This window comes from Petromyzon marinus, chromosome 18 (assembly GCF_048934315.1).
Source record: "Petromyzon marinus isolate PM22_M1 ecotype Great Lakes invasive population chromosome 18, UKy_Petmar_22M1.pri1.0, whole genome shotgun sequence".
In the NCBI taxonomy this organism is placed as follows: Eukaryota; Metazoa; Chordata; class Hyperoartia; order Petromyzontiformes; family Petromyzontidae; genus Petromyzon; species Petromyzon marinus.
The window spans coordinates 9579279-9602202 of NC_133684.1; the positions used below are offsets into that span (position 1 = coordinate 9579279).

At 60.5% G+C, this 22924-nt stretch overlaps 1 protein-coding gene across 1 annotated transcript in view; it reads right to left on the reverse strand.

Annotated features, from left to right (window-relative positions):
• The window catches only part of DCHS1 (dachsous cadherin-related 1), a 47412-nt gene that overhangs the window by 11536 nt on the left and 12952 nt on the right, over nt 1–22924 (reverse strand). Inside the window, exons 2-22 of the mRNA XM_032956287.2 lie at nt 16226–16408; nt 14498–14720; nt 13690–13923; nt 12518–13534; nt 11963–12138; nt 11169–11265; nt 10273–10427; nt 8696–8938; nt 8470–8591; nt 5845–6341; nt 5159–5398; nt 4854–4988; nt 4378–4593; nt 3741–4255; nt 3182–3524; nt 2964–3077; nt 2394–2620; nt 2129–2277; nt 1336–1466; nt 388–716; nt 143–284 (exon numbers count right to left, since the gene is read on the reverse strand). Coding sequence (XP_032812178.1) covers nt 143–284; nt 388–716; nt 1336–1466; nt 2129–2277; nt 2394–2620; nt 2964–3077; nt 3182–3524; nt 3741–4255; nt 4378–4593; nt 4854–4988; nt 5159–5398; nt 5845–6341; nt 8470–8591; nt 8696–8938; nt 10273–10427; nt 11169–11265; nt 11963–12138; nt 12518–13534; nt 13690–13923; nt 14498–14720; nt 16226–16408 — 5488 coding nt within the window. The remainder of the gene's footprint in view (nt 1–142; nt 285–387; nt 717–1335; nt 1467–2128; nt 2278–2393; nt 2621–2963; nt 3078–3181; nt 3525–3740; nt 4256–4377; nt 4594–4853; nt 4989–5158; nt 5399–5844; nt 6342–8469; nt 8592–8695; nt 8939–10272; nt 10428–11168; nt 11266–11962; nt 12139–12517; nt 13535–13689; nt 13924–14497; nt 14721–16225; nt 16409–22924) is intronic.

Genomic DNA, 22924 nt, shown 5'->3' on the forward strand with positions numbered 1-22924 from the left:
GAATCTAAATGTTTCGAGCCGGTACGACACGCTCTCATGGCGTGACGTGTTTTTTCCATCATTTGCACAAAGTGTGGCATTTGAGTGCTGCCCACGCCGGGTCCAGCCCGGAGCGGCGCTGGTTTTGGCCGGAGCTACGCACCGTTGAGCTGGTGGACGGAGAACCCGGCTGTGCTGGACGACGCCACGCGGTACGACACTCGGCCGTTTTCCTCCGCGTCCGGGTCGAGCGCCACCACCCTCGCGACGGCCGTGCCCTCGGGGCTGTCCGCCACCACGGAGGCCTGCACGGCGCAGGCGACGCACAGCACCGGGGTGAGCTCCGCCAGCGGAACGCGCGCGGCCGCGGCACGCCGCAAGCCCCCGATAAGTAACGCGGGCGCTCACCCGGTAGTGCGGTTGGTCGAACGCGGGCGCGTTGTCGTTGACGTCGGTAACGTGCAGGGTGAGGTTGCCCACGGTGGCGTGCCGCCCGTCCCACGCCAGCACCGACACCGTGTGCCGCGCCGCCCTCTCCCGGTCCAGCGCGCGCGACAGCAGCAGCTGGCCCTGCCAGCGCACCAATCCGAAGGGCCCGCCGGCCCCCCCGCCCTCCGCCACGTGGGGCCCGCTCGCCGGCGCGCCGCCGGCTCCCGCCGCCAAGCTGTACTCCAGGGCCGGGTACGAGTCGACGTCGTTGGCCGTCACCAGGGTGACCAGAGAGCCGGGCTCCACGTCTGCACGCGGCACAGGTGGTCAATCGGCGTGCCGCAACGTCGCCACTCCGGGAGGCCTCCTCGTTCCACCATCCGCGCGGTGGTGCCGCCGCCGATGGCAGAGCCAACGCTGCGGCCGTGACTGGGAGCCTCTTCGCTAATTTTTGGTAAGAATTTTCAGAATTAGTGGGGCAAGACCCCGGTTCTGCTGTGAAATTATTTTTATCTTCCAGATTTTGCCACGAGGCAGTTAAGATGACTTCCTGCTCAGATGAGCATTGAGTCAGTGCTCATCTCCTGTTTACATCCAGGGGCGAGTCTATCCATAGGACAACCATTGTTGACTTCCTCACAAAGTGGATACTAATTTTATCGACCCTAGGGGGATGATGGGCTGAGTCAACCCTAGACCTGGATTTGAACTCGCGACCTTCCGATTGCGAGCCGCTCGCTCTACCGCTGAGCAACCCTGGCCTGGAAAGGCACAACAGAAAATTATCTTCCAATCAGAGCGCTCCGTCACAAAGTAAATAAACACTTTTCGCGTGATTTTTTTTGCGCAGTAATTCATAACCAAAGTGTCTACCATCGTCTCGTGACCCCCAAAGGCTGCCAGGCCGGGGCACTCGGAGGCTCTGACCTTCACGCAGGCTGAGCTTGGGGGGCCGCGGGATGGTGGGCGTGTTGTCGTTGGTGTCCACCACGAACACGGAGAGCGTTGTGGAGCCCGTGAGGGGTGGGCTGCCCTGATCCACCGCCCACACCACCACCCTGAACCCGAGCGCACCAACACCAGCACACGCAGGAGCAACCAACAACCAACCAGCCGCGTTGGGGATTCGGTCTACCACACATTTAATCTCATCCAGACAGGTGACAACAACACACTCACTCTGCCACACTCGCCCCATTCACACACTCACTCCCCCAATCACCCACCCTATCGCTCGTATATCACTACCACTACGGCTGCTACCATGATGACTGTTCCCGTAAACTTCGCTCACTGATTCCTTCACCCATGTTGACAACTCTACCAGGCTGCTTTGTCTCATCCACCACACTGCAGGTCACCCCACTTCTCTTTCTGCTTCTTCCCTTGCACTGCTCCACCTTCAAGTTCCCTTCCACCACCGCCAGCGCTCTTGCCAAGCTTTTACAACAATAACCTTGCTCAATTTAGGAAACGCGTGAGCTCTTATCTATTACAACTTTGGTATATAGTGCTGTTTGTTGCTGGCCACTGTTCACTGATGCACAGCAATCAAACAGCAGCGACCGAGACAGCAGCCCAGAGACAATAACCACGAGGGGCACGGCTTCACTTCCCATACGCACGCCGCCGCCTCCTGCAAGCCATTACCCCAAGGCGTTCTGTTCGTCCGGACACACGTGCACCATCGGGCCCGTGGACACGTGGACACTACTCAGACCTGTAGAAATCGGTGATCTCGTGGTCCAGGATGGTGTTCGTGCTGATGTTCCCATGGCGATTGATCTGGAAGATGCTGGCGTGCTCGACGGATGGGATGGAGTAGACGAGTTCCCGGCTGGAGCCATCGTCTCGATCCTTCGCCAGCACCTGCCATCGCACACGGGGAGGCACCTCGCTCCGGCACTCAGACGCACGCACGCACCGTGCGAGCGAGCGTGCCCCCCCCCCCCCCCTAGCGCGCGACGCGAGCGCGACCGGCTCACCGTGGCGATGTCGGTGCCGTAGCCGCTCTGCTCGCGCACGAAGGCCACGTAGCGGTCGTGCTGGAACACCGGCTCGTGGTCGTTGACGTCGGTCAGCGTCACCTCCAGCACGGCGAACGCCTGGGGCCCTCGACCCCCTCCTGCCTCGGCCTTGGCCGACACCACCGCCCGGAGACGCGGGGAGGCCTCGTAGTCCAGCGCGGCCGCGTCCTGAACGCGCACCGCCCCTGCACAGGCACGCGTTAGCGGGAGCGCACCGCGCTCAGACCGGGACGAGACCCTTTGTGATGCTGCCGCAGCTGCTGCTGCTGCTGCAGCGCTCGCATGTGGCCCATCAGCACGGATAACAAAAAACTCAACGCATTCTTCAATGACACTCTGAGCCTCTGAGCAAAAGCGAGTAACGCAGTGAACTGAGGCCGGCAAACATAACGTTCACAAAAGTCAAATCTGCTACCACCCAACCAAAAGTCGCGCGGACTTTTAACAGGATAAAGTCAGGGCTCACGGCGGTTACCCCTTGACCATGGCTGGCTCGGAGCAGGCTCGGAGCCCTCGGCCTGCGCCCACCTGTGTTGCTGTCAATGTAGAAAATGTTTTGGTTGTTGATGGGGACGATGCTGTAGATGATGCGGCCACTGGATCCATCCTGATACGCAGCCTCCACTGTGGCGACGATGGTGCCTGTCACGCCACACCACTCGTGTTACAATCCCTGTCAGGCCACACCACGCGGCGAAGGCACCCAAGTGAGGATTGGCGCTCGGGTGCGTGGTGGGCACTTGCACCTCTGGGCGTGTGCTCCGGCAGCGTCGCCGCGTACAGCTGGCGAGAGAAGCGGAGCGCGGCGTGCGCCGCGTTTTGCCGCGTCAGCAGCAGCAACGCGGACGCGGAGTGGGGCGGGCTGCCCTGGTCCGTCGCCGTGACGACGATTGGGTCCCAGGAGGTCGGCGCGCCCCCCCAGGCCGGCCGGGCCCGCAGCTCGCCGGTGCGGCTGTCCACCGTGACGCGCGGGTCCTGGACGCGGTAGAGCACGGCCGCGTTGGGCCCGTAGTCCGCGTCCCGGGCCTGCAGCCGCCCCAGCACCTCCCCGTCCACCGAGGCCGCCGGCACGCCCACCTCCAGCAGCTCCTGCCGGGGTCACGCGGCGCACGATTCGCGTCAGCGCAACTCGAGCACGGCGTCACTGCGCCGTCGCTGTGCGTCTCGGCGCGGATTTGATCTCGAATGGTTTAATATTATATTGTATCAATCCCAGAGGCATGGTCAATCCCCGACCAGCATTGAGCTCGTGACATTCTAAACCGAGCCGAACGCCGCGCAGGCGGTGCTGCGGGACGCGCGCACCTGCAGGAATACGGGCGCGTTGTCGTTGACGTCCCGCACGGTCACGGTGACGGCCACAGAGGCGCTGCGCGGGTGGCTGGGGCTCGAGTCCGCCGCGACCACGAAGAAGCGGTACGAGTCCCTCGCCTCGCGGTCCAGCGGCGAGCGCGTGCGCACCGTCCCCGAGCGCTCGTCCACCCGGAAGGCCCCGCCGGCGGAGCCCTCCAGCCAGTACGCCAGCGCCGCGTTGGGGCCCTGGTCCGGGTCGACGGCCGCCGCCCGCAGCACGGAGGTGCCCGGGGGCGCGTCCTCCGGCAAGGAGGCCTGGTAAGCGGGCTGCGGGAAGGCGGGCGCGTGGTCGTTCTCGTCCGTCACCGACACGGAGACCGCGATGGCGTGCGAGCGCGCCGGCTCCCCCCGGTCCCGCGCCTCCAGCCGCAGCTCGTAGGAGGAGACGGCCTCGCGGTCCAGCGGCCGCGCGGTCGACAGCAGGCCCTCGTCCGCGTGCACGAGGAAGTCCCCGCGCGGGTCGCCACCTGGGGAGAGGCCGCGGGGAGGAGGGGAGGGCTCGACGCGGGCACCGCGAGGCGTGTGTGCGTGCGGCGTGGGCGGGCGCCCCCGCCGGTTTCCCCGGCGCGCGGCTCGCGCACGCGCGTACCCACGATGTGGAACGTGACTCGCCCGTTCTCCCCGGCGTCCGGGTCCCACGCCGACAGCGGAAGCAGCGGTCCCGGCTCGCGGTTCTCGGGAACCTGCAGCTGCATCCCGGCAAAGTGCGGGCCGAACCGCGGAGCGTGGTCGTTCTCGTCCACCACCGCGACACGCACCACCGTGACGGCCCAGCGTGCGGGCCGGCCCCCGTCCCGCACCAACACTGCCGAGAGATGACGCGCACGCCCCATGAAGCCAGTGGCCTCAAGACCCTGAATATTGGTATCTTAGTGATATTTTTCGACGGAAAAATACATTCTCTTGGGGTCTTTCGGTAAAGTCACGTCGATAGAAAAATATTTTTAAAAAAATTTAAATCACGACATATATATACATTGAATGTTATATTTTTTATTCACATGGGGCTCAGTTTAAAAAGCTCGCTGGCGACGCGCGGGGACTGGCACGAGGGCGAGCACGCACCGGGAACGTCGTACTCGCCCCGTTCCTCCCGGTCCAGGCTCCTCGTCGTGCTCATCTGCCCCGACGAGCGGTGGATGCGGAAGCAGCCGTCAGCCACCCCCTCCGGGATCTCAAACTCCAGCGCTCCGTTCGCCCCTGGACGGACACGTCGCTCGGGTGTCATCAAAAGCGTCACTCTTTGGCCTCTTCCACACGCGCCACGGTCTCACACGGACGACGGTGAACAGCAATCCGCGATGTCTTTCCGTAGGAACCATTCGTGAAGGACGCATCACGCGCTCCCGGCTTCTCCCCGGCACCCGTACCTGCGTCTGGGTCTGTGGCCTGCAGTCGAGTCACGGGGGTGTTGGGGGCCGCGTTTTCCCGCACGCTGGCCGCCTGCTCGTGCTGCGGGAAGCGCGGGGGTTCGTCGTTGACGTCGCGCAGGGCGACCGTGACGAGCAGGCTGCTGCTGCGCTGGGGCCGCCCCCCATCGCGAGCGTCGACCGTGATCGTGTATTCGGCTCTCCGCTCGCGATCCAGCGGCCGCGCCACGGAGAGCAGGCCTGCACGCGCGGGCAGGCGCACGGGGTAAGCGAAGGAAGTGGAGGGGCGCCCGACTGTCCACAAGACTCCCACGGTGTGGGTAAACCTTTCAGGGAGGGCTCAGGCTACAGCATGGATACAGTGCAGGAGGAATTTCAAGTGTGCACTACGGTGACGACACGTTGTTTGATGCGCAACGTGAAACCAATGCCTCACTAACACAAAACACAAGGATACCGTGCTCACCCGATTATAGCATTCGTGCTATGGCAAAGCGTCTTGGGGGTGGGGGGGGGGGTCAGGGGGTCACCATTCCAGAAGGGTTGAGAACCACTGCCCTCGCACAACCACAGCACGTGCGGCGCACCCCACGCGGGGTGCGCCGCACGACGTCACCTGTGACGGGGTGTGGCGCACGACGTCACAGGTGACGTCACCTGTGACGGGGTGCGCCGCACGACGTCACCTGTGACGGGGTGCAGGTCGAACGCCCCGTCCTTGTCGCCGTCGGCAATCGCGTAGCGCACGGTGCCGTTCTCGGCGAGGTCGGCGTCCCGCGCCACCACGTGCATTATGGGAAACCCGGGGGGGGCGTTCTCCGGCACGGCGCTGCGATTGGCCGACAGGAACACGGGGGCGTTGTCGTTGTCGTCGCCGACCGTCACGAGCGCCGTGACCTCGGAGGCCCGGCGCCGAGCGGGCTCGCGCGCTTGGTCCGTCGCCCTGACGACGAGCAGGAACGCCGGGACGGCCTCGCGGTCCAGGGCCGCGGCGGTGCTGAGCACGCCGCTCACGGGGTCGAGCGCAAACGCCGCGGGGGAGCCGGGCGTCTGCAGCGCGAGCTCGTAGCGGACGTCGCGGTTCGGGAGGCTTCCGTCGGCGTCCGTCGCCCGGAACGTGTGCACGGCACGGCCCACGGGGAGGCCCTCCTGCACAGAGATGCGCGGGGCCTCCTGCGCAAACCTGGACGCGCGACGGCGGAGAAGGATGGAGCGTTACACAGGCCCTGGGCCAACATTCTCATTTTAAAATACAATTAATACCACGGTTGCCGAGTACAGGCCCGAAGGCCCAAATGTCAAGTGGGCCGGGAACAAGCAGCACTCTCAATGTCAGGGATAAGAGTGCAGCACGTTTCTTTAATTGAGCCGGGTTTTATAAGAGCTTGGGGAAAGAGACGATTGGGAGGGAATTCCAAAGTGAGCCAGTGTGAGGGAAGAAGCAGTGTTGGTGAGTGGGCGAGTGAGCTGTTGTCACCTGCAGTGTTGGTGAGTGGGCGAGTGAGCTGTTGTCGCCTGCAGTGTTGATGAGTGGGCGAGTCAGTTGGTGTCGCCTGCAGTGTTGGTGAGTGGGCGAGTGAGCTGTTGTCGCCTGCAGTGTTGGTGAGTGGGCGAGTGAGTTGGTGTCGCCTGCAGTGTTGGTGAGTGGGCGAGTGAGCTGTTGTCACCTGCAGTGTTGGTGAGTGGGCGAGTGAGTTGGTGTCGCCTGCAGTGTTGGTGAGTGGGCGAGTGAGTTGGTGTCGCCTGCAGTGTTGGTGAGTGGGCGAGTGAGCTGTTGTCGCCTGCAGTGTTGGTGAGTGGGCGAGTGAGCTGTTGTCGCCTGCAGTGTTGGTGAGTGGGCGAGTGAGCTGTTGTCGCCTGCAGTGTTGGTGAGTGGGCGAGTGAGCTGTTGTCGCCTGCAGTGTTGGTGAGTGGGCGAGTGAGCTGTTGTCGCCTGCAGTGTTGGTGAGTGGGCGAGTGAGTTGTTGTCGCCTGCAGTGTTGGTGAGTGGGCGAGTGAGCTGTTGTCGCCTGCAGCGTTGGTGAGTGGGCGAGTGAGCTGTTGTCACCTGCAGTGTTGGTGAGTGGGCGAGTGAGTTGGTGTCGCCTGCAGTGTTGGTGAGTGGGCGAGTGAGCTGTTGTCGCCTGCAGTGTTGGTTAGTGGGCGAGTGAGCTGTTGTCGCCTGCAGTGTTGGTGAGTGGGCGAGTGAGTTGTTGTCGCCTGCAGTGTTGGTGAGTGGGCGAGTGAGCTGTTGTCGCCTGCAGTGTTGGTGAGTGGCCGAGTGAGCTGTTGTCGCCTGCAGTGTTGGTGAGTGGGCGAGTGAGTTGTTGTCGCCTGCAGTGTTGGTGAGTGGGCGAGTGAGCTGTTGTCGCCTGCAGTGTTGGTGAGTGGGCGAGTGAGCTGTTGTCGCCTGCAGTGTTGGTGAGTGTGCGAGTGAGCTGTTGTCGCCTGCAGTGTTGGTGAGTGGGCGAGTGAGCTGTTGTCGCCTGCAGTGTTGGTGAGTGTGCGAGTGAGCTGTTGTCGCCTGCAGTGTTGGTGAGTGGGCGAATGAGCTGTTGTCGCCTGCAGTGTTGGTGAGTGGGCGAATGAGCTGTTGTCGCCTGCAGTGTTGGTGAGTGGGCGAATGAGCTGTTGTCGCCTGCAGTGTTGGTGAGTGTGCGAGTGAGCTGTTGTCGCCTGCAGTGTTGGTGAGTGGGCGAATGAGCTGTTGTCGCTTGCAGTGTTGGTGAGTGGGCGAATGAGCTGTTGTCGCCTGCACTGTTGGTGAGTGGGCGAGTGAGCTGTTGTCGCCTGCAGTGTTGGTGGCCGAACGCAGCGTGGATGAGACTAAACCGACGGCTCGTTAACAAAATAAAGAGCACCTCCTTCTCACGTTTGTCTCTCCACGTAAAAAAATAAATATATTTTCTACGCAACCCATCAACTGCACGGCCTCCTGGGAGCGCATCTTGTCAGCAGCATTGGTTCAATTCAAGGAAACTCGGGAACACTTTGAAATGAAGTCTCTCATCGGCAGGGTCAGGCTTGCTTGAACCAATGCTGGTGAATGCCAGGTGTTTATAAGCAAGGGTCCTCTCTGTTAAATATGAGTCCGAGTTCTACGTAGACCACTGGTGGCTCCGCAAGGCCGTAGGAGCTGGTCTGCAGAACCCTTGCAGATCCGATTTTATTCACAAAACACCAAAAGTTCGCGACTGCATGGCAGTCACTGGAAATGTATTGGGGGTTAACGGTGCCCTGCAGGAGAGCTGGGAGCCGCTGTGCTAGCGTGCGGTCGTTTACTCCGTGTGAAACTAGGGCGACTGAGAGGGCACGGGGAGCGGTGTCGTGACCTTGGCGCGTGCTCGTTCACGTCCGTGACGCTCACGGACACGAGCAGCAGGGAGCGGCCGGGCGACGTGAACGCAGCCGTCACCGTCTCCACGGCAACCTGCAGCTGGTACGTGGGGGAGACCTGCAATAGCACGGACACATCTGAGCCTGCTGCTGCAGACAGACTCAAGCACACGCGCACACTCCCTGCACGTTAGAATGTCCTCCATGAGCATAGAAGTTCACCTCGTAGTCCAGCTCGCGTGCCAGGTAGACGTGTCCGGTCGTCGCATCCACTCCAAATGTCCCCCATCGATCGGTGCCCCCCACAATGCGGTACAAGACCTCCGCGTCGCTCTTACAGCCCACCCCGGAACTGGCATTGGCGCAAACCGAGCCGATCACGGTGCCCGGCCTGGTTCCCTCCACCGCCACGAGCTCGACCACCGAGGACTCGGGAGCCTCCACGAGGCCCTTCGTAGCCCGCACCTACCGCAGGATAAACAGAAGAGTCAAGGGTGCGGCCCCGCAAACGCTCGCTAACACGCCCCGCCGGCGGAACGGCCTTCACTCGAGCAAACTCGACAGCCATGCTTCTCGACATTTTTCTCTTCACGGCGCCCACGCTCGGGCTCCCTGCGTGTCTGTGTGTGTGTCTTTGTGTCTCGGAGTCTCGGTGTCTCCGTGTCCGCGACTGAGGGAGTTGAGAGGGCTGGGGGGTGGTGGAATGACGGCCGTTTTGGTGACGTTCTGCGCTACGTTGTTAAATTGTCGATACAGGGGCAGTTGCAACGGTAATTTTGATATTTGGGAAATGATGGCGCATGGCGAGAAGCCAGTAAAGAAGGAAGAGTTAGCCTGGGAACAAAAACGCATGTACACATCATATTTGTTCATGCAATGTGGGAATATCCAGATTTCAAAGACGTGATCAACTCGGATGCAGATGCTCGCAATGGGAGCTCCGGAGCTCTTATCGGAGGTTAATGGAGGCAGAGACGGTGCGACTGGAGAGACGCGCGGTGCGAGTGTGGCCTGGGGCCACGGGGTGCGAGTGTGGCCTGGGGTCACGCGGTGCGAGTGTGGCCTGGGGCCACGGGGTGCGAGTGTGGCCTGGGGTCAAGCGGTGCGAGTGTGGCCTCGGGCCACGCGGTGTGAGTGTGGCCTGGGGCCACTCGGTGCGAGTGTGGCCTGGGGCCACGCGGTGTGAGTGTGGCCTGGGGCCACTCGGTGCGAGTGTGGCCTGGGGCCACGCGGTGTGAGTGTGGCCTGGGGCCACGCGGTGCGAGTGTGTCCTGGGGCCACGCGGTGCGAGTGTGGCCTGGGGCCACTCGGTGCGAGTGTGGCCTGGGGCCACTCGGTGCGAGTGTGGCCTGGGGTCACGCGGTGCGAGTGTGGCCTGAGGCCACGCGGTGCGACTGTGGCCTGTGTGTCTCGCCTGCACGTGCAGCGGCATGGAGCTGTTGAGAGGAGGTTGGCCCCTGTCGGTGTGTGTGTCCTGGGGCCACGCGGTGCGAGTGTGGCCTGGGGCCACTCGGTGCGAGTGTGTCCTGGGGCCACGGGGTGTGAGTGTGGCCTGGGGCCACGGGGTGTGAGTGTGGCCTGGGGCCACGGGGTGCGAGTGTGGCCTGGGGCCACGGGGTGTGAGTGTGGCCTGGGGCCACTCGGTGAGAGTGTGGCCTGGGGCCACGCGGTGCGAGTGTGGCCTGGGGCCACTCGGTGAGAGTGTGTCCTGGGCCCACGGGGTGTGAGTGTGGCCTGGGGCCACTCGGTGCGAGTGTGTCCTGGGGCCACGCGGTGCGAGTGTGGCCTGTGTGTCTCGCCTGCACGTGCAGCGGCATGGAGCTGTTGAGAGGAGGTTGGCCCCTGTCGGCCGCCGTCACCACCAGGGAGTATCGAGTCCGCTCGGCGCCGAGCCAGCCGGCCGTGCTCACCACGCCGCTGTCGGCGTGTATCCGGAACCAAGGCGCGTCTGGACCTAAGCCGACACCGCACACCGAAACCCACAGGCACCGGCGCCACGAGTCAGGCATCGCCGCGGCGCACGCAACTCGCCGTGAGCCCCCGTCTGTTTGCTGGGGAGTCTTATCGAGAGAGGAAATAAATATCGGCAAAGGGGAAAAATATATAATGGGTGAGGGCCTGTTTAAGCCGCACGAGGCACGGCCATGTACACTCACAAAGATCCCTCGGGTAGCCCACACAGGCTGTTGGGGCAAGTGCTATTAGTGAGCACCTATGAAGGTCGGACGGCGAATGAGGGGGTAGTGTGGTCAGGACAAGGCCCGGCCACTTTTGTCTCCCCAGTGCTGATTTTGTACACACCGCACCGGGCACTCACTTGAGGCTGAGTCGACCTCGGGGAGCCCCAGGACCGGTTCAGATATTTATCACTGATGTATGGCCGTGAGCGGGAATCGAACACGGGTCACCAGGTTCAGCAGATTACATTACCGCTCTCCACACACTCAAACACACGCACACGCATGTTGGAGCAGTGGAAATCTCACAAGGTTTCGAGACGTCATCCAGTATTGACCAAATGGCACACGTCTGCGATTCGCGCACGGACTCTCTCGGGGCAACCGCGCAGCAGCACGCGTCTCTCCTGGGCCTTAACACAGTCATAGCACGCAGCGCCACAGCGCATAGGATCGTAGCAGTCAGCAGAAGAGTGGAAGGTCGCCACTTTGGGTTCACGTTGAGCCGGGGGGCATACCCGCCAAGGAGTAGACTACGGTGCCATTCTCCCCAGCGTCCGGGTCCAGGGCCGTGAGGCGGCCCAGCGTCCAGCCGGAATCAGCCCCGGGGTGAACCTGGAGGAGGGGGGGGGATGGGACAGATAATCCAGAATGGGTGTGAGTGGACAGCCCGCGTGTGAAGATCGTGGGGGGGCAGGTGGCCACTCGCACAGCACATATGAGCGAGGATCGTGCACGCACGCACAACAACAACAAGCGCAGTTCACCACTAAGTGGCGTTGATGCGCTGACTCGGATGAGTGGCTGATGCACCACCTGTGCTCCCCACTGTGCCAACTAGCTGCGTTTTAGCCACCCGGCACTCTGCTCGCTTGTTGTGAGCGTCGCTCCTCTGCCCTCCGTTGTTGTTGGAGGGCGACTGCCTCCAACTGCCCAGCAGCGTCCTTCACGAGCCTCCTCCACAGAGGGCAATCTTGACACCGCTGGTACCGGTCATCGGTAAGTCTCCTCAGCTGCACGTCCTCCTGTACAACTTTAGCTCACCTCTTCTCAAGCCCACGCCGTACCTGTTCAGCTCCCTCTATCCAGCGAAACAGAATCTGCTTGGGCAGGCGGTGGCTGGGCATGCGGGCTACATGACCCAGCCAAGGCAGCCTCGCCTGCCGGAGGAGCTCGCCGATGGGACTGTGTCCGGATCTTTCAAGGAGCTATGAGCTCCTCACACACTCCTACCTGGTTAAACCCAACACGGATCACAGGCAGGCCAGCCTAAATATTTCACACACGGACACACACTCACACACACACACACCTGGAGCTCCAGCGGGTTTGTTGCCATGGTGAGGAAGGTGGGAGTGTTGTCGTTGTCGTCGGTGACTGTCACGCACACCGTGACGCTCTCCTCCGCGCCGGCCCGAGTGACCACCACCTGGAGGCGATACTCGTCCTGTTCCTCCCTGTCCAGCGCCATCCGCGTGCTGAGCTCACCTGGACACAGCGCAGCAGGTGACCACGACGCGATGCTACGGATCATAGTCGTCGTGATTGCGTGGCACAGGGCAACAATTGTAATCGTCGTTACTTTTTTACCCAGGCATGCCGCACTGAGGGTTTTTTTCCCCTGGATAAAGGAGTGATTCGTGCGAGAAGACTTTGAATTCAGGAGGGTGCTGCCACACTGCGGTGTGTGGCCAACACCATCTACCCCCCCACGCGAGCGAGGCAGGAATCGAACTCGGGTGCTTTTTGCTGTGAGGAACGAGTCACCGCTGCACCGCCCTGCTGCCAAAAATCGTCGCGCGTGCGTGATGCGATTGCGCTTCACGGAACGTGGAGGCGTTTCCGCGTAACCGCCGGCGGACGGCACCTGTCACGGCGTCGATGTGGAAGTGGTCGTGGGCCGGCGAGAGGCGGTACTGGGCGCGCGCCAGTTGACCGCCGGCGGCCTGGGGCATCCCGCCGAGGCTCGTCCACGCCGGCCGGTTCTCCGGCACGTGCAGCCGGCGCGCGCCCACGCCCGGCGCGCAGGAGCCGCCGTCCCGCGCGGCCGTCACGGTGAGGCTCACCGTCGCCGTGGCCGTGCGCTCACTCGGCGCGGCCGGGTCCCAGGCGAGCGCGTGCAGCGTGCGCACGCCCGGCGCCTCCCTCTCCAGGGAGCGCCGCACGTACAGCCAGCCGTCCGACGGCGCCACCGACACGCCGCCGCCGCCGCCGGCGGCTCCCGCCGCCTGGCCGGCGTCCCGCAGGCCGTAGGCCACCCTGGAGTCCCCGCCGTCCCCCCTGGCGCTCAGCCGCAGCAGACGCGTGTTGGGCGCCGTGTTGACGCCCACCGCTAAGTGGTACGTCTCCTGTTCGAACGCCAACCCGCCCCGATCTCCCGGCATCAGCACGGACAGGGTGAGGGTGGCCGTGAGCGCCGGCGTTCCGGCGTCTTCGGCCAACACGACCACCTGGCGGGAGACGTCGCCCGGCTCCGTGCTCAGGGATGTCAGGAGGGTGACGCTTCCGGTGGACGAATTCACCCCGAATCGGCCTCCGGCACTCGCCCGCAGCCGGTATCGCACCTGGCCGTTCGGTCCCGAGTCGGCATCCGTCGCCCGCGCCGTGTAAACGGCCGAGCCGACCCGGGCGCCACGCGGCAGAGCGACGGCGTCATTCCGGCCGGCGGCAAAGGTGGGCGCGTTGTCGTTGACGTCGCCGACGAGGACGGTGACCGTGGCGGTGCTGTAGACGGGAGGTTCGCCCGAGGACGCCGTCACGGCGAGCGTCGCGACCGGCGCCGTCTCGTGGTCGAGCGGGGCCCGCGTTCGGATGGTGCCGCTCAGCGGCTCCACCGCAAAGCGGCCGTGGGGGTCGCCCCCCGACAGGGTGTGACGCACGCGCCCTGCGGGCAGCGGCGGGCACAGGCGGCGCAGAGTCGGCGTCAGACCGCAATTGCGCTTCGACGCGCCTTTCGAAAACGACGGGCGCCTATTTCGTGCAAGGCGTTCGGGCGCGGGCGCGGGCGCGGGCGCGGGCGCGGGCGCGGGCGGCACTGACCGGCGGTGCTGCTGGCGCGTGCGGTCCCCACGCTGGTCCCGACGCGCGCGTCCTCCGGCACGGACTCGGTGTGGCGCTCGCGCGAGAAGAGCGGTGCGGCACGGCCCGGGGACACGAAGCTGACGCTGACGTTCGCCGGGGCGTGGGAGAGGCCCCCGGCTCCGCGCGCCCGCACGGACAGCGCTCGCACCGTGGCGGGCACGTCCCCCGCGTGCCGAGCCAGCGAGATCACCCCTGAAGCACGCGCGGACAGATTTTATCGTGCCGCGTCAGGCGACGGTTGACGAACGGTGAGCGCTGACAGGCGTTTGCTTTTCCCTCATTCCAATTTTCATGATCGCACGTGTTTGCCCATCTTCCTCAAGAGGGATCTCCTGAGGTTTTGCAATTGCTGTATGTATGTGTGTACGTAAGTATGCATGGATGTTCAACTTCTGCCACACGGTGCGGAGCCAACCGCACTTATCGGAGTTGCGTAGCAGTCGTTAACTTTCAGACAATTTGGACTGTGACGCCAGCACGCAATGTGTTACTCTACTTCAAACTGCGTCAAAGTAGTCTTTGTATGGCTAATAAACATGGCAGTATTAACCAGGGCAGCTCCCGAACCCCGGAACGTCTGCAACAAGCGGCGAACGCGCTACCTGCTAAGCCACGTGAACCAGGAAAACTCGAAAAAATCTGGCAAAACCGCCCTCGGATCGAAGAGAACTTTTTATTTTTTTGCCAGGAAGCGACAACAACCCCGGCACCGGCACCGGCACCGGCACCGGCGCGTGCCGGCGGGGCGCGACGCTCGCGGACGCACCGCTGGACGGCTCCAGGCGGAACAGCGAGTCCTGGTTGCCGGAGCCGATGGAGTAAATCAGCGGGCCGGGAGAGCCGTCGGTGGCCACCACGGCGGTGACACGCGTGCCGGCCGCACTCCCCCGCAGCACGTGCACCGTGTACGTGGCCGGGTAGAACTCGGGGGGCCTCGGGGTCACGGAGCCCAGCGACACGCGCACCAAGCTCTGAGAGGTGTGCCCGGCCTAAGAACCAAACACACACACACTGTGTACTCACTGTCTCAACACACACACACACACACTGTGTACTCACTGTCTCAACACACACACACACTGTGTACTCACAGCCTCAACACACATACACACACACTGTGTACTCACTGTCTCAACACACACACACTATGTACTCACTGCCTCAACACACACATACACACTGTGTACTCACTGTCTCAACACACACACACACTGTGTACTCACTGTCTCAACACACAAACATTGTGTACTCACTGTCTCAACACGCACACACACTGTGTACTCACTGTCTCAACACACACACACACTGTGTACTCACTGTCTCAACACACACATACACACTGTGTACTCACTGTCTCAACACACACACACTGTGTACTCACTGTCTCAACACACACACATTGTGTACTCACTGTCTCAACACACACACACACTGTGTCCTCACTATCTCAACACACACACACACATTGTGTACTCACTGCCTCAACACACACACACACTGTGTACTCACTGTCTCAACACACACACACACACACTGTGTACTCACTGTCTCAACACACACACACATTGTGTACTCACTGTCTCAACACACACACACTCTGTGTACTTACTGTCTCAACACACACACACACACACACTGTGTACTCACTGTCTCAACACACACACACACACTGTGTACTCACTGTCTCAACACACACACACTGTGTACTCACAGCCTCAACACACACACACACACTGTGTACTCACTGTCTCAACACACACACACACTGTGTACTCACTGTCTCAACACACACACACACATTGTGTACTCACTGTCTCAACACACACACACTGTGTACTCACAGCCTCAACACACACACACACACTGTGTACTCACTGTCTCAACACACACACACATTGTGAACTCACAGCCTCAACACACACACACATTGTGTACTCACTGTCTCAACACACACACACAGTGTACTCACAGTCTCAACACACACGCACACACACTGTGTACTCACTGTCTCAACACACACACTGTGTACTCACAGCCTCAACACACACACACACATTGTGTACTCACTGTCTCAACACACACCACACCACACTCACTGCGTGTGTGCATCTGTGGTGGAGATAGCAGCCACAGTAGTTAGCGCACTGTGCTCTGAACCTGTCACTCAGGGTTTGCTACCAGGCCACTGCAAGTGTTCGTGATCGTCTGAACTGGTCCTCGCCCCCCCCCCCCCCCAAGTCGACTCGGCCTCAAGATGAGTAGCTGGTGCCGAGTGTCAACATCGCCACCAGGGAGACAAAGGCGGCCGGGCGTGATGCTGGCTTCACCAACCGCTCACGCGGCCGCGTTTGACCTTCATAGGCGCTCGCCAACAGCACTTTGCCCGAACAGCCTGTACAGGCTACACGGGGGATCTTTGTCTGTGCGCGTGTGGTCGGCTTGGCAGGGCCCACCACCACCACCACCGCCACCGCCACCGCCCTCCACCACTTACCCCGTCGTGTGCGCGTGCGGCGAGGAGGTACGGAGCCGCGTCGGGCCCCAGGGCCCCCGTGGTGCAGATCCACCCAGAGGGGGGGTCGATCCTGAACGGGACGGGCCCCCCGCGCGCGCCGTCCAGGGAGAAGCTCACGGGGCCGGTGCCACCGCCGCCTCCTCGGGGGAGGCTCGCGCGCACCTGAAGCCGCCGGGCAGCGGCGCCACGCACGCACGGGCCGGGGGGACACGGAGCGGGGAGACATGAGCGCCGGGGATTGGGAGCAGAACGAGCGGACCCGGACGCAGCGGACCCCGGCAGCGGCCCGGTGCGTTCGTGCACCGGGCCGCGTGCGACCGTCCAGAGAGGACCGGTGGAGCGGTGGGAGGGGGGGGGGGTCAGTGACGGATGAAGCTCGTGCGGGGCCTGTAAGCACATGTTACCAAAGGGCCCTAGAATGAAAACAGACACGTAAATATTAAAAGACATAAATGTTTAACTTGCACAGTAAAGTAATTGTGTTTTTTCATTTGCTATACACAGCCAGATAATACGACGAATCGCTAAGCTTAGACACCCAGTCGTTCATAAAAGTTGAAGGCGGTATAGTACTGTAGTAATAGAGCAAGTGTAGAATCACTGAACCAGAATTGATAGCTTGAAAGCATTTAGCACGGGGCCCTTGAAAGTGCGGGGCCCGTAGCATATGTAGCTACTACATGTGCAGCTACTACATGTGCAGCTACTACATGTGTAGTAGCTACACGTGTAGCTACTACACATCAAGTAGCTACTTGTGTAGCTACTACCTATGTAGCTACTTGTGCTACGAGGATAATCCAGCACTGGCGGTGGTGTGATCCAGCATAGGGGGGGGGGGGGGGTTGGTGGATCGCCATCTCCCCTGCTAGCCAAGGTATGGCAGTGCAAGCGAGTGTTCACGGATTGAGTGGTTACCCCCTCGCATCTTTGTGTGTTTCTCCGGGTGCTCCGGTTTCCTCCCACACGTATTCATAACTCTTTAATGCATTTAGCCAAACATCCCGATGTAGGACGGCAGAGCTCGGGCAATTGTTGACAGCACTGGTTCTGGCTGCCATTCCTGCTTGTCTGCGTCTAAAACCGTGGCGCACTACAAATTCCACCGAAATCTCTCGACGCAATTGGCACGGATGATGACGCTACAATAACTATCGAACACATTTCCTGCACTCACGACGCGTGATGCCTGGCATCACGCGTCGTGAGCGTCGAGTACTTGATGCCAAGGATACACCCGTGTTAGAATCAGGGTGGCACAAACGAACTTACAAACGAGACGGGACAAATCGTAGTGACGGGACGTCGACAGCGATACACAAGCACGGTCGATACGCGTGCCAATGCATTCGCTTGCCAGTTCGTGAGATGCATCCGTTACGTGGCCAAAGGGTTCCCTGAGCCGAGCATCTCATGGGTAACCCATTTGAATAAACGTCGCCGAAAGGTTCTGCCCCCTTGTGTTAACCTTGCTCATCTCACAGCCCCGGCAAACAACGCTCTGCTGATGAGACAGCGAATGTCAAAACCGGTCCAGAGTTTGCTGCTTGTAAGTATGAAACCAACGCTCCTGTTCAAAAAAAAAACAACGCACAGCACTCCCAGAAGGTCGCGTGGCAGATGTGATGTGTTAAACAACAAAAAAGAACACCCCCCCCCCCCCCCCACTTGTCTGTTTTTACAGAGACAGCTATGGGACGCGATGCGTTTCATCTGCTCATTCGGTGCACCACTTTCATTCCGTACAAGGACGCGGGCGGTGATTTGAGACGCGGACGATGATTTGAGAAACAGAGAGAGAGACCACGGCTGGTGCTGCGGTCCCCGTGGAAGCTGCCTGCGGCCCTTGCCTCTCCGTGCACCGCTTTGCGCAAATCCCAGGGCCGCCGGTCTTCAAAGCTCAAGGACCTCACGCCGCATCCGAGAGAGCACGTGCCCAATGGACTACAAAGACAAAGATCCCCCGTGTAGCCTTAACAGACTGTAGGGGCAAGTGCTGTTAGCGAGCACCCTATGAAGGCCGGAACGGCACGCGAGGGGGTGGGTGGCCAGCACCACGCCCGACCGCCTTTGTCTCCCCAGTGGCGATGTTTACACATCGCACCAGGTACTCATTTGAGGCTGAGTCGACCTAGGCTAGGCACCGGACCAGTTCAGATAATCGTCACCGGTGTTGGCCGTGAGCGGGAATCGAACCCGGGTGGCCGGATTTATAGCGCAGCGTAGCGCTAACCGCTCCACCACCGCTCCCCAAAGTGAACTACCCCCACCCCACCTCCCTCCCGCTCTCCTCTCTGGTCATTCAACCCACAGTGAGCAGCACAAAGGGGGATGCCGCCCCCAGTCGGGGGAATTGAGAGCACAGTGGAACTGCAGTCTCGAGGTCATGACGAAGACTGCCTCTGGTGTAGGCCAATGGGTTTCAAAGACAATGCGTGTACGCGATCAGAGCGCGTCTGTGTTTTTCGTGTTTAATGCGGATACTTGATTCCTTGCAAAAGGTATCCAATTGGCGTTTGAACATCTGAACACCCCCTGTTGTGTTTGCCAGAAAGGGCCAAACCAATTGTTCTTCCGCACACTTTGAGACTGGCGACAAAAAGGTCCCGTAGATAAAATCCCCGAGGTGCAGAGTTTGAGAATCTCGACCCCCACCCACCCCCCCCCCAGCTCTGTCCACCCAGGGGGGGGGGGGGTCACCACGGGCGAGTCGATCTGCAGGTCGCGACCGGTAAGGGTTTAGTGCGGGGGCTACGGCCTTTCTCTTCCAAGACGTCTGGTCGGCGTGGAAGAGTAGGCCAAGTACCAGCGCGAGCTCGTTCTCGTGGAGGAGGGCCCTTGCCCCATGCCACTGCGCAAAAGGTGGCCTCGTGGTGGCGGCCGAAGGCACGGCCACGCAGAGCAGGCACACGAATCGTCGTGCCGAAGCGCGCCTGCCATATTATGTTTCGCTTGATCACCTCTCGTCTATCCACTGCTGGCTGAAGGCCCCTCCACCGTGCGTGAGTGAACCCCTGGGAGCTGCGGGGCGCCTTAACCGCGGACCGCGTCGTCTCAAGATGTAAAAAGGGGACCGGGGGGGGGGAGAGAGGAGGTTCAATGACTGCGGCCGCAGCTGTTTGCAATCTGATACAGCGCGGCCCAGAACCGGGGGTGTTAGTGGGGGGGGTGTAGTGTGGGTTTGGGGGTAGCTCACGCACATTCCTGTCTGGCTCTGCTAAGTCCTGGTAAGGGGGAGAGGGGAGGCAGGGAATAACGGGCAGGGTGGGGTGGGGGGGGTGGCAATGGGAGAGAATTTCTCCGCATTCCTGCCTGGTTGCATGAAGGTTTAAACGGTGGGGGTGTGGGGGAGAGGTGAACGTTGTGGGAGAAACCTGGCGAACGGCAGCGCGTGTGTGCGTGCGTTTTCGTGTACGGAGCGGCAGTGGTCAGCACGCTGCGCCGCTACGAACCTGGCGGCCCGAGTTCCGATTCCCGCTCCTACGGCCAACACCAGTGACGAATATCTGAACCGGTCATGGGCCTCCCCTAGGTCGACTCGGCCTTAAATGAGTACCTGGTGTGATGTGTAAACGTCGCCCCAGGGGAGACAAAGGCGGCCGGGCGTGGCGATGGCCAACCACCACTTTATATGTGGTGCTGGCTTTCATAGATGTTTAGGCTATAGGGGGATCTTTGTATTTGTGGGGAGTGGTGGTAAAGTGGTCAGTATCCTGAAAGCCGGGAAAGTCCCAATTAGATTCCTGGACATTGATAACATCACCGGCACATCATATCTGACATTGACTTTGGTCTCTCGTGAAAGCCACTTCAGTCTTAAGTGAGTAAATGTGTGGCGCAGTTGAAAAATTATCAGCCCCCTGGGAGGAAAATACGACTGGCCATGTGTTTTGGCCACACCAGCCGATTGTGTGTCACGCTGTGGCCTTACTAAGTCCTCAGGAACAGCACTTGCGCTGACTCTCAACAAAAGGTTAATGCGGCGTATGTGTCCTCGTGTCTCTGTTTCAGTGCGTGTTTCGGCGTGTTTGTCTTTGTGTCTGTATCACAACGCACGCGCTTGCTGAAACAACGCACGTCTGCTCGAACGAGAGACCTGGATGAACACGGAGAGAATAAATAGGCACAGAACTCGGGCTAGCCACAAAGTGGGAACGACGTTGCTTTGAATTGTGCCAACCCTGGTGCACTCTGAATATCGCCGTACTTAATGGGTTCAAACCCCCCACGATTTTAAATTGTGAAACTGTAAATGAAACGTCGAACAACAATCAAAATGTATGCCTTAAGCACGATAAAGCAGCCTACACAAGAATAGTCTTACACAAATATCGACATTTACGGTGAAATAAAAGCAACCTGTAGCGAGATGTGTCCTGGACTAATTTAAGCTAAATCAACAAGACGAATTATATTATTGCGTATGGCGGCAATCTTTTCAGGAGCTAAACGGCAATGTCGAGGTCTGGCCATGTCGCGAGAGGGCTTCGGGAAAGAGAGAGTTGGTGTCGTTTTGCTGTTCCTCCTCCATCGAAGGAGGGCAGACCAAAGTGGTTCACTGTATGGTACATCGTTTTTGGTTGCATGTCCACAATTGCACCACTGTGGATTGTTTTACATGTTCCTAGGCGTCTAACTATCTCTGTGAACCTCAACAGTCTCCTTGAGTCTCTATGTATCTCTACGAGTCTCTAAGTATCGCTAGGTGCCTCTATGGGTTGACTATACGGTCCATAGTTTTGGTTGTGTAGCCAGTCCCCATTGCATATTCACCTGGCTGATACTGCACTGACACAGATGTGTCACTGCTGTGTCACTGCAGCTGTGACATGTCTGTGACACAGCAGCTGTGACACGTCTGTGACACCGCAGTGACACGCCTGTGACACTGCACTGAGACAGATGTGTCACTGCAGTGACTGCAGTGACACAGCAGCTGTGACACGTCTGTGACACCGCAGTGACACGCCTGTGACACTGCACTGAGACAGATGTGTCACTGCACTGGCACAGCTGTACCACAGCTGTGCTGCAGGTGCCTCACGGCATTATTTTTACACAATGGTACGGATTAATTATATTGCGCTGTGCATTGCACAGCGCTGCATCGAACTCGGAGGACCCGTGTCCAACAGAGAGGGCCCTCGCCTATGGCAGTTTACCAGCAACGGTCCGAGCGAGCCCTGACTGCCGATGAGACATTGAATGTCAAAACCCGTCCAGAGACTCCGCGCTGTGTTCCTAGCCCTCTGGAGAAGCGGGCGACTCCACAACGGATGAACACCAGCCGGGGGGGGTTATGATACGGCAAAACGTAATTTCAAAAGTCTTCTACAAAAGGGCAAATGTTCTGTATCTGCAGTCGCCATCAGAGAGTTAACACGACACCGCGGCTCCATCCCTCGGCACGAAATCCGCCCAAGGCTCAATGGGGGATGACGTCCCTCGTGCCTCGTGCCACGTGCCTCGTACCACGTGCCACGTGCCTCGTGCCTCGTGCCACGTGCCTCGTGCCACGTGCCTCGTGCCACGTGCCTCGTGCCTCGTGCCTCGTGCCACGTGCCTCGTGCCTCGTGCCACGTGCCACGTGCCTCGTGCCTCCACTGTGCACGTGGGGGGGGGGGGGGCGCTCGGGGTCCAATCCCTTGATCGCCATCGCATTCACTTCGAACAACAACAATACTAAAACGCACCTGGTTACCGGTATCGATTGCTAAATTATTTCTTCGGTTCCCATAAGCTACAGAGTGCACAATTACACACGGTGTGATTGATCAGAGGCGAGCTCACAACGGCCAACGTTGCATGCTCACAATCGCATTGCCGTGGCTTTGATTTTCCACGAATGGAGGAGATGTTGCGCATTGCCCTCTCGATGTTCCGCATTGCCCTCTCGATGTTCCGATGCGTTTGTTGATGGTTACACCGGTGTGTGTGTGTGCTTTTGAAGAGAAAGGGTGGCGTAGCGGTCAGCGCACTGCACTACGAACCCCGCGGCCCGAGTTCGATTCCCGCTCTCGGCCAACGCCAGTGACGATTATTTGAATCGGTCCAGGGCCTCCCCTAGGTCGACTCAGTCTCAAATGAGTACCTGGTGCGATGCGTAAACATCGCCACTGGGGAGACGAAGACGGCCGGACGTGGTGTTGGCCACCCACCCCCTCGTGTGCCGTGCCGGCCTTCGTAGGTGCTCGCTAACAGCACTTGCCCCTACAGTCTGCTTAGGCTACACGGGGGAATCTTTTTTTTTTAAGAGAAAGGGGTTCCTCGAATGAGGCGCTTGTGAGAATACAAAATGAGAGCGGCGCTCCACGGTCGACCTCTGCGTCAGCTTCTACGACACCCGGAGCCGCACTCAGCCACGTCTCGCTCCGTGACATCGCGTAGATCGCGGCCACGGGTACGAGCGACAAGCCCGGCAGTGGATTCACCGTGGGCTGATCGTGACGACGGTGAATCGCCCTCTGAAGCTGTCTGCACGAAGCCGGAATTGAAATGCTTTTAAGGCTGATCAGTGTCACGCGTCGACGTGTCCCGTGCAGTGATGGCTGGGTCGCCGCGTGATGCCGCGCGGGGCGTGCGCTGCTGACGACTCTGTGTACCAGTGGCGCTGCACGTGGCCGCGCGTTGTTGCAAATACAACGCCCCTTGCGTGCACTTGCTCGCGAGCGTGGCTGC